The 15,419-nt window shown below is 38.8% G+C and overlaps 1 protein-coding gene across 2 annotated transcripts in view; it reads left to right on the top strand.

Moving 5' to 3' along the window:
* The window catches only part of NKAIN3 (sodium/potassium transporting ATPase interacting 3), an 831,085-nt gene that overhangs the window by 796,311 nt on the left and 19,355 nt on the right, over positions 1-15,419 (top strand). The window contains exon 6 of one of the 2 annotated variants that reach the window (XM_043977983.1): positions 15,071-15,150. The exons of the other annotated variant lie outside the window; for it this stretch is intronic. Within the exon in view, the coding sequence (XP_043833918.1) occupies positions 15,071-15,150 (80 nt within the window). The remainder of the gene's footprint in view (positions 1-15,070; positions 15,151-15,419) is intronic. 2 annotated transcript variants of the gene reach the window in all.

A 15,419-nucleotide genomic window follows, 5' to 3' on the forward strand; every position in this document is an offset into this window, starting at 1 on the left:
GGCCTATTTCATGTTTTTCCCCAGGGGCACTTAAATTTGGCTCATCTCATTAGCACAGCTGCTTTGCTGTCAACAGCCTAAAGCCTTGTTAGTTAGTCATGCCATACCCTGGCTATATTTATTCCACTCTGGCCTTGTTTTGTCCCCTGGATGCTGCTGTGGGTCCCTGTTTGCCTCCTGGGCATCCAAAGGCCCTTTTAGATTCAGCAGTACACATGACTGTGAAGTTGTTCTTCCCATTTCCCCCCTACTTACCATCTCACTGTATGGATGCCCCTTCCCCAATTAGAAGAAAAGGAAGCCAGATTAAAAATAAAGGTTTTTTTAAAGTCTATAGTGAGCTTCAAAGATGAAGTAAACACTTTTTGATCTATAAAATATGATTACTTCTTAAATAAGAAATAACAAAGGAAGCAGGAAATAATATGTGGCCATGGAAACCCTATACCGTGAGGAGATCAGTACTAATTGGGGGATAGGGGAGTGGAAATGAAGGTGTGGAACAGCAGAAAACTTACCTAGAAATTATTTATGTGTGTTCCTCAATTCCACACATTCATGAAGTACATAATGACATCAAATATCGCTATCTTGCTATCTTCTGTGTAGGATACAGCCTCTCCCTCTACCTCCTTCCTCACTACCCCATGGAATTTCATGGAGTTCACCCTATTCTGAATACTAGGACTGCCTTAGTGGTACCAATATCTCACTATACTTTATGTCAGTTATAGCTCTACTAGTCAGGAGTCACAGCATATGAAGTACATGTATATTTAGAATCAAATCATCTTGGAACTTCAGAATTGGAAGAAACCTCACAGGTCATCTGGTCTAATCTAAACCAGAACAGGAATCACTTTCATTTGGGGTTTTTTTGGATATGTGTGTGTGTACATACAGTCTGTATATTCAGGAAACCTATGTTTACATACACGTGTATCTACATCCAACAAAAACTGAATGATTTCTTCTGGGTATATTGTAGAGGAGATTCGTTTTCTGGTTTAGGTAGAACTGAATAGCATCTGAGGACCCTTCCAACTATAAAGTTCCATATTTCTGTGATTGTGTATACACCCCGATTTTATATGCCATGTCTCCCTGTATGTGTTTACATGTGTTCATTTAACCACCAATGGGCACTTCTGGACACTTGCCTAATCCTATTTAATAATAAGGGCCATAATAATAATAATAATAGCCAGGTTCTGGAAGTCTTATGCTCATTGCTGCTTATAAGCCTCATCCAACACCAAAGAGCCCTTCAGGGAAAGATCAAGCTCTCCAGAGTTCTCACTTGTTGTTAAGTTGTTTGTGACCTGCATTTGGGGTTTTCTTGGCAAAGATACTGGAGTGGTTCACCATTTCCCTCTCTGGCTCATTTTACAGATGAAGAACTGAGGCAAACAGCGTTAAGTGGCTTGCCCAGGGTCACACAGTTAATAAGCATCTGAAGCCATATTTGAACTCAGGAAAATGAGTCTTTCTGACTCCAGGTTGAGACTCTAACCACTGCAACATTTTGCTGCCCATCACTGTTCTCAAAGAGATACCTAACTCTATGCCTAGCTCTGTGCCTTTTGTGTGTGATAGGATGTGTAGATTTATTCAATGAGACCTCCTCCCAGTGGGAAAATTCTCTTTTGACTTATTGCTACATTTCTTAAAATCACAATAATGTAGCATTGCAGAGTTCTTTGCACAAGTGTGATTCAACCATATGCATATATTTACTCATAACCAAAAAAGTAAAAGGAATACAATTAAATATATTAAAACAACGACCACATAGGCTGCATGCCCATGGATTTCCCCAGACCCAATTGCCCTTTAACTAGTCTATGAGGACATACCAAAGCCAGGAGTTCAGTTCAGGTGCTGGTGCTTAGACTCACAACTCCCCATCAGCTGCTTCCACCAGAAGCTAGCACAAATCCCAAATACTATTCTGCTCATGGTACCTCAGAGGGTCAATGTCCAATCAGTTGAAAGAACTTAGGATTCAAGGTACCAACTCCTCCTCTGACCAGCTTTCTTCATCATGTTCCTTTTGATGATTGGGACTTCCACAGTCCTGCCATCTAACTCCTTCCCTACTCATCAGTTCAGCTGTAACATAAGATTTCAATCTCTTCCCATGGAATTCATTATTAGCAAAGTGATAAAGTAGACTCAAGAGCCGTCCCAGGCATAGAGATGTCTATCATGGCTATCATTCCTCCCTGACCCCCTTGTACCTTCCTTTCCCCAGAGTTCTTGTAATAGCCACAGCCTCAATTACTTCTGGCCCTGGGCCAGACACTTCCCTACCCTGACCTTTTTCTTATTGTAAGATGTTTACTTTCTGAAGCATCATGAAAAGGACTCACCAGAATCAGTCCCATGACTCTTTTTTTTTTTAAGTGAGGCAATTGAGGTTAAGTGACTTGCCCAGGGTCACACAGCTAGTAAGTGTTAAGTGTCTGAGGCCAGATTTGAACTCAGGTACTCTTGACTCCAGGGCCTGTGCTCTATCCACTGTGCCACCTAGCTGCCCCAGTCCCATGACTCTTAATTCCTTTTCCCTACCCACATTGCAGCATATATACATTGCAAATGTATATGTGTTTATAAAGTTGTACCAGGCTTTAAGTAAACACAAAAGACAGAAACCCAAAGATTAAAGCCAATAAATCTGTAGGTTGGCTTTTGTTTGTTTGTTTGTTTTGGACAGTTCCTGTGCAAATCAGTTCATCATGATGTAGGTGGCCACTTCCTCTGCAAATTATCATTTTAAAGAGTTATGTAAGGCACTGAAAGGTTAAGTGCTTTGCTGAGAGCCACACAGCAGTATTAGAAGCAGTTCTTGAAAACAGGTCTCTCCCACTCCAAGGCCAGGCCTCTATCCATAATATACCATGCTGTTTCTCTAAGAATGATTCTCAGCACAAAATAACTGACCACATTGTTCTTTCAAACAGTATATTTAGCATAACTCAGTTTCAAAAGAGAGAGATAATAGTCCTACTGTACTATTGTGAGAAAATTATTAATAATGGGGTGTTTTGGGGAAGCAGACACACATACACACACACACACACACACACACACACACACACACGAACTCTGGCTGGTTTTGCAGGGCCAACCCAGAATCGGTAGAATTGCAAAGGAAATCTATACTGACCTTCCTGATTACCTAAAGGAAGTTAACTTACCTAGACCACCCTCAAGTCATGCCAATCAATGGACTTGAATGTTATTGGCTAATTAACCTTGGATCAATGTGCAGTGACAACCTCTACCTGCAGGAGGATAAAAACCCTTGGAGAGGTGGTTCTCTCTCTCTTGGCACTATCTTCCCTCTCCCATGCTGCCCTCTGGCTCTTGCTCTCTATCCTAGGTATGTAGGGCTTCTAAACTTTAGGAACCATGTGCTCTCCCTTTTTCTAACATTTAATATGCTTTAATAAATGCTTAATGCACAAAACTGGTGCAGTAGCCTCTAATTTCTAAGTAGTAATATATTAGAAACCCCAGTTTAAGTTTCCTAAAACCTAGACCAGGAACAGGCACCCCCATCTAATTTCAAATGACACACTATGTTCTGCTTAGACCACATCTGAAGATCTGTGTCCTATCTCTGGGCTAGAATTAGCCCAGAAGAAAGCTGGAATGGTAAGGGAACAGAAAACTATCCATTGTAGATTCAGTTAAGGAATTGAGGATGCTTCACTTGGAGAAAAGAAGATAATTGTCTTCAAGTATTTAAAGGTTTGTCAAGAGGAAGACTGGGCACCAGAGGGAAGAAGGATGACCTAGGACTAAAGATTACCAAAAGTCAGGGGCAGCTAGGTGGTGCAGTGGATAGAGCACTGGCCCTGGATTCAGAAGGACCTGAGTTCAAATCTGGCCTCAGACACTTGACACGTACTAGCTGTGTGACCCTGGGCAAGTCACTTAACCCTAATTGCCTCACCAAAAAAAAAAAAAAAAAAGATTACCAAAAGCCAGTTAACTGTGATACAACATAAGGGAACACCAAGTCATAACTAGAGCCGTCCCAAAATGGAACAGGTTGCCTCAGCTGATAGCGTGTTGCCTAACCACCGCAAGTCTGGGATTTGTCCTTTGAGCACAGCTTGGACTAGATAAGGTCATATTCACTTTTCTGACCCTTGGGCAGGAAAAAAACAAAGAGGGAAATTGTGAAAAGTAGGAAGAACACATTTTCTACAAGAATTGTGATTATAACAATAACAATGATGAATAAATGAACCTCGGGGGCCTTCTCACCACAGCATGAGATAGAAAGGAAGAAAGGAGCAAGATAATAGGGAAGTTTGAGTATGCTGAGGAGTATGAGAGTGTGGAAAGAATCCATCAGGAATGACTAAACACTAGGAAGACCCATCATGACTAGGCTCCACTACCCCTTGCCTTTCCCCTCACACCTATCCCCAACCCAGCCTCCCCAAACCCACCCAGTTACATGGCTTAGATGAAATAGGAGTCACTGTTCTATTCCTTTCAGTGAGATGGAAAACTACTAGTCCTTATAATCTATCCTTCATCTTTGCCCTAAAGACCCCCAGAACCATCATCAGAACTACAGATAGAACCTAAAGACCCATGGGCTTTTCCATCTTCTTCTTCCCTGAACCCTTAGTACTTCCAGGTTTTGCCATCTGTCCTACAGCTGAACATTCTCTTTTTTTTTGTGAGGCAATTGGGGTTAAGTGACTTGCCCAGGATCACACAGCTAGTATGTGTCAAGTGTCTGAGGTCAAATTTGAACTTAGGTCCTAAATCTAGGGCGGGTGCTCTATCCACTGCGCTAACTAGCTGCCCCTGAACATTCTCTTCTATCTTGCCTCCTCCAAATAGGAGACCCAATGGAGACTTGGACTCAGGAAGACATAAGTTCAAATACTGCCTCAGACTCACTAATTGTGGGAACCTAGACAAATCAAGAGACAAATCAACTTCTATTGCCCTTAGTTTCCTCATCTATAAAACGAAGATAATAATAGCACCTACCTCATATGACCATTTTGAAGATTATTTTGAAGATAAAAGTACTTTGTAAACCTTAAAGCACTATATAAAGACTAGCAATTATTGTTGTTGTAACGTGGACTCCTTGAGAGCAGAAACCCTAAGTTTTTCTATTGATACAAATAGAACAAATACACCCAATGTTTGGCACAGTGCTTTGCCTATACTTATGAATGCTTATTCATTCATTCATTTATCTATTCCTTATTTTCCATCTCCGTCTAAATAGGCACTCCATGGTTCCCCCTAATACTGTCTCTTCTTAACCTTTTCCCTCTCTCATTCACTATGATCAGTTCAGATGTTCTGGGATGATAATAGTGAGTCAGAGCTGGGATTAGCTCCAAAATCTCTTGACTCTCAATCAGGTGTGTCAGACAGCGCTACCTTTCTGAACCCCAAGGCATGGTGACTATAAATCCAACTACTTCAAATTCTAACTCCTCCATCCCATTGTTCAGAAGTAAAGAGTCCGACCTTTTCAAACCACCTCCTCTTTTCAACCTTTCCTAACTTCCTAGGTCCAGGAAAAGATTTGAAGTTCCCTGCATCAGAGTAAAAATGAAATGAGAGGCAATAAAACATGCTCTTGGGTGTCATCTATCCAGCCTGAACAGTTCCGAAAGTTCTTAAAATTATTTACAACATCAGCACCACCTTCTTGAGTCAGCAGTGTTTTACAGCCTGACCATTGAGGGAAACTATGATCTCCATCCTTCAGAGCTGCCAGAAAAGGAATCAGCGGCATCTTTAATGCCCTGTCCCCAGCAAGGAGTGCTGGCCGCTGTACCTCTTCCCCACTGAGCAAGCATTTTGAATGGAAATTTCCACTGGTCGGGTAGCAGCCAACCAAAGAGGTGACCCTGCAGAGTAGTGCAGCTCCTTGAGAAATATGATAGGTTTTGGCTGCCAGCTACAGCTAAAATAACTGGTTTCTTCTGTAAGCAGTCATTCATTATCAGTAGGATGCTGCAAAATTCTCTCCAGAGTCTTTTAAGTGCCTCCCTGCAAGATGCCGGTTGACTGCTCAGCTCAACCTGGCGTTTCCTTTTTGTGAGTTCACATCACACAACAGCTAAACTGCAACATTAATGGCTCTGATAGGTGTGTGCTCTCAGAAGCATGAACAATGATTCCTTTAGACTTTATTCCTAGAGTTGGCAACTTTTAAAAATAAGCACTTATGAAAACACTCTATCAGCTCCACTGAACTTGGAACGCACAGGCTAATTAGTCTTCATTGTTGTATAATCTCTTTCTTAAAAAAAAAAGGGTTATGTTATTGTTCCTTGTTTCTTAGCAGAGCAACAAGTAAGCATGCATGTAGCCTCAAAGATAGAGGTCCTTAGCCTGGGGCCTATAAACTTTTATTTAAAAAAAATAATAATTTGCTAATTCTATTCCAGTATAACTTTTCTTTTATAATCCTACATTTTTTATTTTCTGCATTTAAACAGATTATTCTGAGAAAGGAGTCCCTAATCTTCACCAGACTGTCAAAGGGGTCCATGATATCCTGCCCCAAAAAAAGGTTAGAACCTCTGCTCTATGGGGATTAAAAATAACCTCTATTCTAGTTAAGCAGTTAATGAGTATATCCAAGTCCGTAGGCCCCATAAGCTTCAACCTTCTCCCACTACAATCACCTGAGCTGATTACCCAGGAGATGCCATTAGCAGAAGCTTCATCATATCAATGTTCTAATTAGAAGCACAAGGGCATTATTATTGGACAAATCTTCCAAATCTTAAAGCACTATATACATGCTAGCTATTATTATTATTACTACTGCCACTCCTGACCTTTTCCTAGCAAATTCTAATCACGTAACTTTCTAATCCTAAAATTTAGAATCCTCCCCCTTCCCTAGGTGAAAATCCTTCCACTGTAGCTTTGGACTTGGAGTCAGAAAGACTTCAGTTTGAATTCCACCCAAGATGTACTAGCTTTGTGATTTAACCTCTCTTAGGCTCAGTATCCTCCTCTTTGAAATAAGGGGTTTGATTTCAATGACCTCTAAGATCTCCTCCAGTTTTAAACCAATGATTCCCTTCTTCCCATCTCTATCTTTCTCAGTCCAGTCAGCCAGCCTCCTCTGTTACCCACTTCTGTGATCTCTGAAACTGGACTTAATTTAATAAATCCCTCATAATTCAAACTATCCCTCTTAGAATCCTACCTTTTGGAAGAGCTGTGCCTATATTGGAGTGACTGGGCACTCCAGGACTGAAAATTTAAGGAGTATCAAGAGCACAGTTCTAGGAGGACTACTTCCTGCCATTTTTGCCCTACCCTCACAAACTCATAGTCCCTAGATCTCCAACTGAGTTCTTATAGGATTGTGTTGACTCTCAACTCATTGGCATGACTGAGGTAAAATGACACCTTGGGTTCTTAGAATACTTAGTTTTCTTCCAGGTTCACCATATGTTCCTCTAAAAGAACCCTTTCCTCACTCCTGGTTGTTAATGCTCTCTCCACAAATTATCTTGTGTTTGCTGGTTTGTTTTATATGTTATATATCTCCAGTAAAATCTCTCTCTCCTTTACCTGATAAACGTTTTAAAGGAATAGGCTATATTGAGGGCCTCTACTTTCTCATTCCTCATATCTATTCCTTCCTCAAGCCTCTGTAATCTTCTTCTGAGCCCACCACCCTCCTAAAACAACTCCCTTCAAGGACACCAATGAGCTATTAATCCAATGGCCTTTTCTTAGCTCTCCTTTTCAATGACCTTTTTATAGCATTTGACACTGTCAACCACCATCTCTCCTTCTCTATATCTGCTCCTCCTTTGGTTTCCATAACATTGCTCTGGATTAGTTTTCTTCCTCTCTGTCTGACTTCTACTCCTCAGATTCATTAGCTTGTGGGTCCTATTCCCAGTGCCCAAATATAGTTGTGTCTAAAGGTAGTTGTCTCCAAAGGCTTTGTCGTCAGGCTTCATGATACAGTCCAGAGAACTCTAGCACTAAAAGTGTAGGACCTAGGTTTTATTCTACTCCTTTCCCAATTCTGCTACTTTCTACCTGTGTGACCTTAGAGAAGTCACTGAAACTCTCTGGTCCTCAGTTTCTTCATATGTAAAATAAAGGGATTGGCCTAAATGACTTCTTATGCAACCTCCAGCTTTAAATCTATAGACCTATGCTACTTCTCTCTTTATACTATGTCTTTTGGTCATCTTAGCTGCCTCACAAGGATTCACTTTTGACCTCTGTGCAGTGGTTCCCCAATCTACATATCCTCCCACAAACTCTCTCCTCATAAATTCTATTCCTATACTTCCAACTATCAGCTAGTACTGAAGGCACTCAAATTTGACATGTTGAAAACAAATTCATCATTTCCCCCCAATCAATTGTTTTATTTTTTTTCTGTATACCCAATAGATTGTTCATATTATTAGATTAATAAACTATTTTTGATTATTTAAATTAACTTCCCAACCCCCCCCTTTTTTTATGGTAGCACCATCCTCCAGTGACCCAGACTTGAAACCTCAGAGTCACCTTTGATTTTTCCCTTGGCCTTATCTATCCCCTGCAACCAATTTCCAAGTTCTGTTGATTTTTCCTCCATAGCTGCTTGAATCTGTCTTCTCATGCTTATTTCTACCAACCTCCTTCAGGACTCTATCAACTCTTACCCAGACAAGTATAACAGCCTCTTATCTGCCTTTGGTCTCACCTATCTCTAGCCTATCCGTGTTGTCAAAATTATTGTACTAATTAATAGGTCTGACAACATCACTCCCTCCATCCAAATAACAATGAGTCACTGATACCAACAGATAAAACTCAAACTTCTTAGCCTGGTTTTTAAGATTCTATAACCTGGTTCCAATTTAACTTTCCTTCCTCATTCCACATTATTGCCCTTCTTGTGCTCTACAATCCAGCCAAAATGGACTATTAGCTGTTTCCCAATCTCGTTCTACTCTCTCTTATCATTCAACATTTATGAAAATTAAAATCATGCCTATGATAGCTTTCCTCGACAGAGAGACAGTGTAATTTTGCACATTAGTATACTGAAAGCTGTATTCACAAAGAGCCAGGTTCAAATCATACCTCTGAGAGTTATAAGCTAGGTGGCTCAGTGGATAGAATGCTGAGCCTAGAGTCAGGAGGTTGTTGTTGTTGTTCTTCTGGTTGTTGTTCAGTCCTGTGCAACTCTTTGTGATCCCATCAACCATATTCAAGCCAGGTCTTTCTATCCTCCACTAATCCTTGAAGTCTGTCCAAGTTCATGTTGATGGTTTCTGTGACATTATCTATCCATCTCATCCTCTTTCATTGCCTTTGCCTTTTGCCTTCAATCTATCCCAACATCAGGTTCCTTTCCAGTGAGTCCTGTCTTTTCATTATGTGACCAAAGTTGTTAAGCTTTGGCTTCGATATTTCACCTTCCAGTGAATGATCTGAATTAATTTAACTATTGAATGATTTGATCTTCTTGTTGTCCAAGGGAATCTCAAAAATCTTCTCCCACACCACAATTCAAAATTGTTGATTCTGCAGCACTCAGCTTTCCTTCTAGTCCAACTCTCGTGGTCATACATTGCTACTGGAAAAACCATAGCTTTGACCATGTGGACTTTGGTCAGCAAGGTGATATCTCTGGTTTTTAGTATACTATACAAATTTGACTTGACTTTCATGCCAAGGAGCAAACATCTTTTAATTTCATGGCTGCATTCTCCACCTACAGTGATCTTTGTGCCCAAGAATATAAAATCTGACACTGCTTCCATTTCTTCTCCCTCTGTGTGCCAGGGAGTGGTGGGACCAGATGCTGTGACCTTAGTTTGGGGGGTTTTGTTTTTGTGGGGTTTTTTAAACATTAAGCCTCAAACAGGCTTTTGCATTCTTCTCTTTCCACCTCACCAAGAGGCTTCTCAATTCTTCTTCACTTTCTGCTATCAGAGTAGTATCATCTGCTATCTGAGATTGTTGATATTTCTCCTGGCAACCTTAATTTTGGCTTTTGATTCCTACAGCCTGATATTTCATATGATGTTCTCTGCATATAAGTTAAATCAATGAGGTGACAATAAACAGCCTTATCATACTCCTTTTCCAATCTTAAACCAATCAGTTTTCCATCTTTGTTTCTAACTGTTGCTGCTTGGCCCACATACAAGTTCCTCAGGAGACAAATAATATGATCTGGTATTCTCATCTCCGAGGACTTGCCACATTTTGTCAGGAAGATCTGGATTCAGATACTTCCTAGTTATATGACCCTAGAAAAGTCACTTAACATGGTCTGTAACTAAATTTCCTCATCCATAAAATGAGGGGTTGAAGTAGATGACCTCTTATGTCTCTTCTAGCTCTAATAATAGTTGGCATTTATATAATGCTTTAAGATTTGCAAGGTACTTTACAAATATTATCTCATTTGACCCTCAAAACCACCCTGCAAGGTAGTTGATATTATGATCCCCTATTTTCCAAATAAGGAAACTGAGGCAGACTGTGGAGAAGTGACTTACCCAGGACCACACAATGAGGAATGTCTGAGGGTACATTTGAATTCAGGTCCTCTTGACTCCAGGCCCAGCACTCTATTCACTGAGCCATGGAGTTGCTAATCTATGATCTCGTGAAAGCTACCTGTTGAAAATATTTATTGAAAGCCCTCTACAATCTAGAACTACTTCCTCTACCCAAGTTCTTCTCTCTAATAAAACTAGGAATCTTGTCCCCCAATCATACCTCACATTTTTCTTGCCTCTGAAACTTTGCTCACTGTTCCTAAAATGTCCCATCTTTCTCTCTTCACCCATTGAATTCCTATCTATCTTTTAAATCAAACTCTTTCGAGAAAAGCTCTCCTCTTCTTAAATTTGTTTTCACATTTATTTAATTTTAAATTTATGGAATAAAACAAGCATTTCTGTGACAGCATAATGAAAAAGATGATTCTACATGAAACTTCAAATCTATTATTTACAACTTGCTATTCCTTTAAAATATATAATGAAGTTATCACATACATTTCTTTTGTTCCCTTTTTTTTCTACCCTCCCCCTTGTTCTAGAGATGGCTACCACTACAGACACAAATAGTGGTGTGTGCATTTGTGCGCACGCGCACGTGCGTGCGTGTGTGCGCGTGTGTGTGTGTGTGTAGAAAGAGAGATACACATGAGTTTGTGTAAATTTGTTCTATACATACTTCCATTCGTCAGTTCTTTCTCTAAATACAGATAGCAGCTTTCTTAAGAATGACTTTGAGTGAATAAGTCATTTTGACTATTGTATATGTCTAAATTAACTATAAAAGAAACCTCTCCTCATTCCTCCCCCTATTCCCCAGTGAGAGGGATCTTCCCCACAAGCCCTTTCCCCATATCTCACACCACACTTTTCTTTCACCTCTCTAATACAATTATTTATTGTTTAGGACACATATGATATTTGTCTACCAAACTACCAGATTCATGAAAGCAGGGATACATATCTTATCTAAACTTTAGATAAGATTTCAAATGTGTGGGGGTGGCTAGGTGGTGCAGTGGATAAAGCACTGGCCCTGGATTCAGGAGTAATTGAGTTCAAATCTAGCCTCAGACACTTGACACTTACTAGCTATGTGACCCTGGGCAAGTCACTTAACCCCCATTGCCCCACAAAAAAAAAAATGTGAAGGGACCTTATGATTATTTTCTTCAATCCATTCATTTTACAAAAAAAAAAAAAAAAAAGGAAACATACCAAGAGTTTCTTTTTTCTCAAATGAATGGGCAAGTCATTTAACCCTGTTTGCCTCAGTTTCCTCATCTGCAAAATGAGTGGAAGAAGGAAATGGCAAACCACTCCAGTATCTCTGCCAAGAAAATTCCAAATGGAGTCACAAAGAGTCAGACACAATTGAAATGACTGAACAACAAGAGCAAAAACCCAGAAAGGTTAAATAATTTGCCCTAAATCACATAGCTAGTGATTTGAACTCAGTCCTTCAGATTCCAAATCCATCATGTATCGTCACAGTTGGTACTTGGCATACTGCTCTGCTATGGAAGTATTGGTAGAGCACTCAACACAATTAATGGAAGGCATCAGGTACATATTCACTAATTGCCTTCCTGTTGAACACAATTTCCCAAATGTATAAATCAAATCAATTAAAGTTGGAAAACATGGACAACAATCACAAGATACTTTCAGTTCTATTTTTTTTCATATTTCTAATCAGAGATATCCTAGGGGCAGCAAAAATGAATAGAACTTCCTAATTTTTTCTAAATGATAGCCATCTCTTATAAAATATGAAGTATTGTACCAAGATAATAAAAATGGACTTGTTTCATTATTAGTTCGCTTGCCCCAAACACACACACACACACACACACACACACACACACACACACACGTATACCACACAGAAATATCTACTCTGTAGTCTCAGTGCAGAAGACTGGTTGACAGAAGTGCTATGCAGATGGGCAAAGAAATGGAGAATTGTATCCACAAAGATCTCTCTAGATACTACTTATAGATTTACAGTATGAACTAATCTCATTTCCATGGGGGCAGGAAGACATTAGCACTTAGATTGGGTCTGAACCATACCAAGAAATACTCGGCTGTTGGCCATTCCTCTTCAAGCTCCCAAGGAGCTAGAGCCTTCAAGTTCACAGGGCATGAGATGAATTATTTGTCATATGAAGCTGTCAGGGTCAGCAATCAGCAGCATTCATTATGCCCACCTTGCACATTTTTTACCCTGAAGACCAGCATGGGGGGGGGAAGGGGTGAATCAATCATCTTTGAGATCTCTTTTGCTTATGTATAAAGCAAACTAGGCATGAGAAAACTGGGTGGGGAATTAAGCATGGCTCTGGAGTACTGAATTATCCAAAGGAAATTTAATTTATGACCTAAATTTTCCTATAGACAAATAATTGAGTTTTGAGTGGTTGTGTATCTTTTACAAGGAGAAAACACAATACTGTTCTCCTGCAGCAAGATATTACTATAAATATATAGTAACTCTCACAATCCAACCATCCACTCAGCATCCTTGTCAGAGATTTGAGGTGACTGGAGTGGGTAATTGCAAAGACACTCAATTACAAGAAACATTTCTTCTAAGAGTTGACTTGGCAGCTATGTGCTCTGTTTGATTTTGGCCCAGGAAATAGATTAGTAAGATCTAAAAGTAAAGGAGATCCCTGCTGGCTCCTAGGCCAATGTTTACATGTAACATTTCACTTTCCCAGAATGGGTAAGGACTAGGGTATTTTAAATGATCAGCTTTTTAAAGACAAGTGACACTAAACCATTTAGTTTCAGTTTTTTTAATCATTCCCCCTCTCTACTCCTCACAAGGACTGTCAAGGATCCTTATCAAAGATCGACTTATCAAAAACTAAAGTATAATGAAGATATGATTAGTGGAAATGGAAGTAGGATTAGAGGCACTTGGTCAGATGCTTTGAAGAAAAAAAAAAAGGAGGGATGTGGAGGTAAAAGTTACTAAGAGCCTATATTTTGCTGTATTAACATGATATAGTATTTCTCACTATGGTTACCCCCCATTATCAAACACCTTGCTATCACATGGATGCAGTCATGATATAGATGAAATCATGTCCCCAGGTACAAAATTATATACAAGAAAGTGCTTGTAGTATAACTTCTTCAGCTCTCAAGCCCCTTCCTCAGTTGCTCTTCCATTATAATTAGCCTTTAATATTTTAATGGAATTACAACACTTAAGTCAATTTATAATTTGATCTGCTCAGAGAAACAGTTATACAATTTTGTGATGTTAATAAAATGACTTATGATTTTTGGGGGGTTGAGAAGAGTGACTGAGGAAAATCCAAAGCCAAATCTAATTCCTAGTCAAGTTCTTATTAATGGAGGTCAATGTTGGTTCACCTAAACAATGCTCATTAGGATGGAATATGACTAAGCCTTCATATATACTTTGGATACTCTGTGTGTATGCATGTGCATAATAGGTTTGTGTATGCATGTATGTATGTGTTTATACACACAGAAATATGTATATTTATATTATTGTCTACAGACATATGTCTGCAAATGTAGGAATAGACATAAAAACATTTTAGGAACAAAGAATGACTTGAAAGACTCATGATGAGTTTATAGAATTTAGAGCTGGAAAAATCATGATCATTTAGGCCAACCCTCTCATTTTGCATATACTGAAACTGAGACTTAGAGAAAGTGACTTTTCCAAGCTCACACAGGTATTAATTCAGACATGTACAATGGCCCTATTTGAACTCATACCTGTTAACTATATACTTATGTAATTTAATTTAATACTAATTCAAGTTGATTGATAATTAGAGAAGAACATAAGCACATCTGAGCTGCAGTTGAAGTAAATTAGAATTAGTGGTTGAAATGAATATTGGACAAGAAAAGTTTAAGTAGCACAGGATTCAGAACAAAAATTTAGAGAGAAAATTCTAACTCTAGTGACTAAGACATCCTTGGTAACTTTACCAAGGAAGAAAACTCCCTTCAATATTTTAAAGACAATGTGAATTATCTCTGGGATACATTAAGGGCAGTCCTCTCAAAAGTCAAGGAGATTTATTAGGTGACTACTTGAGAGCCTTTTAAAAATATAAACAAAACATATTAGGAAATACTGAACTATGCCCTATATATCAAAAAAAAACCATAGGTTTTGTTGTATAAAGGAAAAGGATACGTGAACGACTATTCTGGGGAGATTATAAATAAATGAATATTTTTATGTTAATTTTGTCTTTTACCAAAACCAACAAAAATGGGTGATTTTTTTTTCAGTATAAAAGTTCCTACATACTTTGAATGTCTCTTAAATTTTGCCAGTCATTTATTTATTCATTGACTTTATTGATTTTAGTCATGTATTAAAAACATTTATTTTCCATTTTATGGTAAATTTCAGACACAAATACTTTTTTATTTCTGTATATTCTATTTTAAACTTTCAGTTTTATGTGTATTTTTTCATTTCCATCTATATATTTATATTGGACTTATATTTTCAGTTGACTTCATAGGTGGACTTGACACACACTCCTACCATCAGTCCCCCCAGGATCATGTTGAATTAAAGCCTGTTAAACCTGTAAGTAAGGTTGTGATGAGCTGGAAAATATTAATCCTTCTAACTTGGCCAGAACTAACATGAACCAGAATTAATTTGGACAAATTGCTACTAATTTTTATATTAACTTATAATCACTGATAATAAAGGCATTTCACCTGTAGCATGTATTATTTTTTCAAAGGATAGATGATCATTTCATTATCTAAATCATTGATTTAATTATAAGAAGAATAAAGAACTGGTGGTGTTTAGTCTGCTGAAAGGAACACTTAGGATCTTAGATTTAG

The sequence above is a fragment of the Dromiciops gliroides genome, chromosome 1 (assembly GCF_019393635.1).
Source record: "Dromiciops gliroides isolate mDroGli1 chromosome 1, mDroGli1.pri, whole genome shotgun sequence".
Lineage (NCBI taxonomy): Eukaryota > Metazoa > Chordata > Mammalia > Microbiotheria > Microbiotheriidae > Dromiciops > Dromiciops gliroides.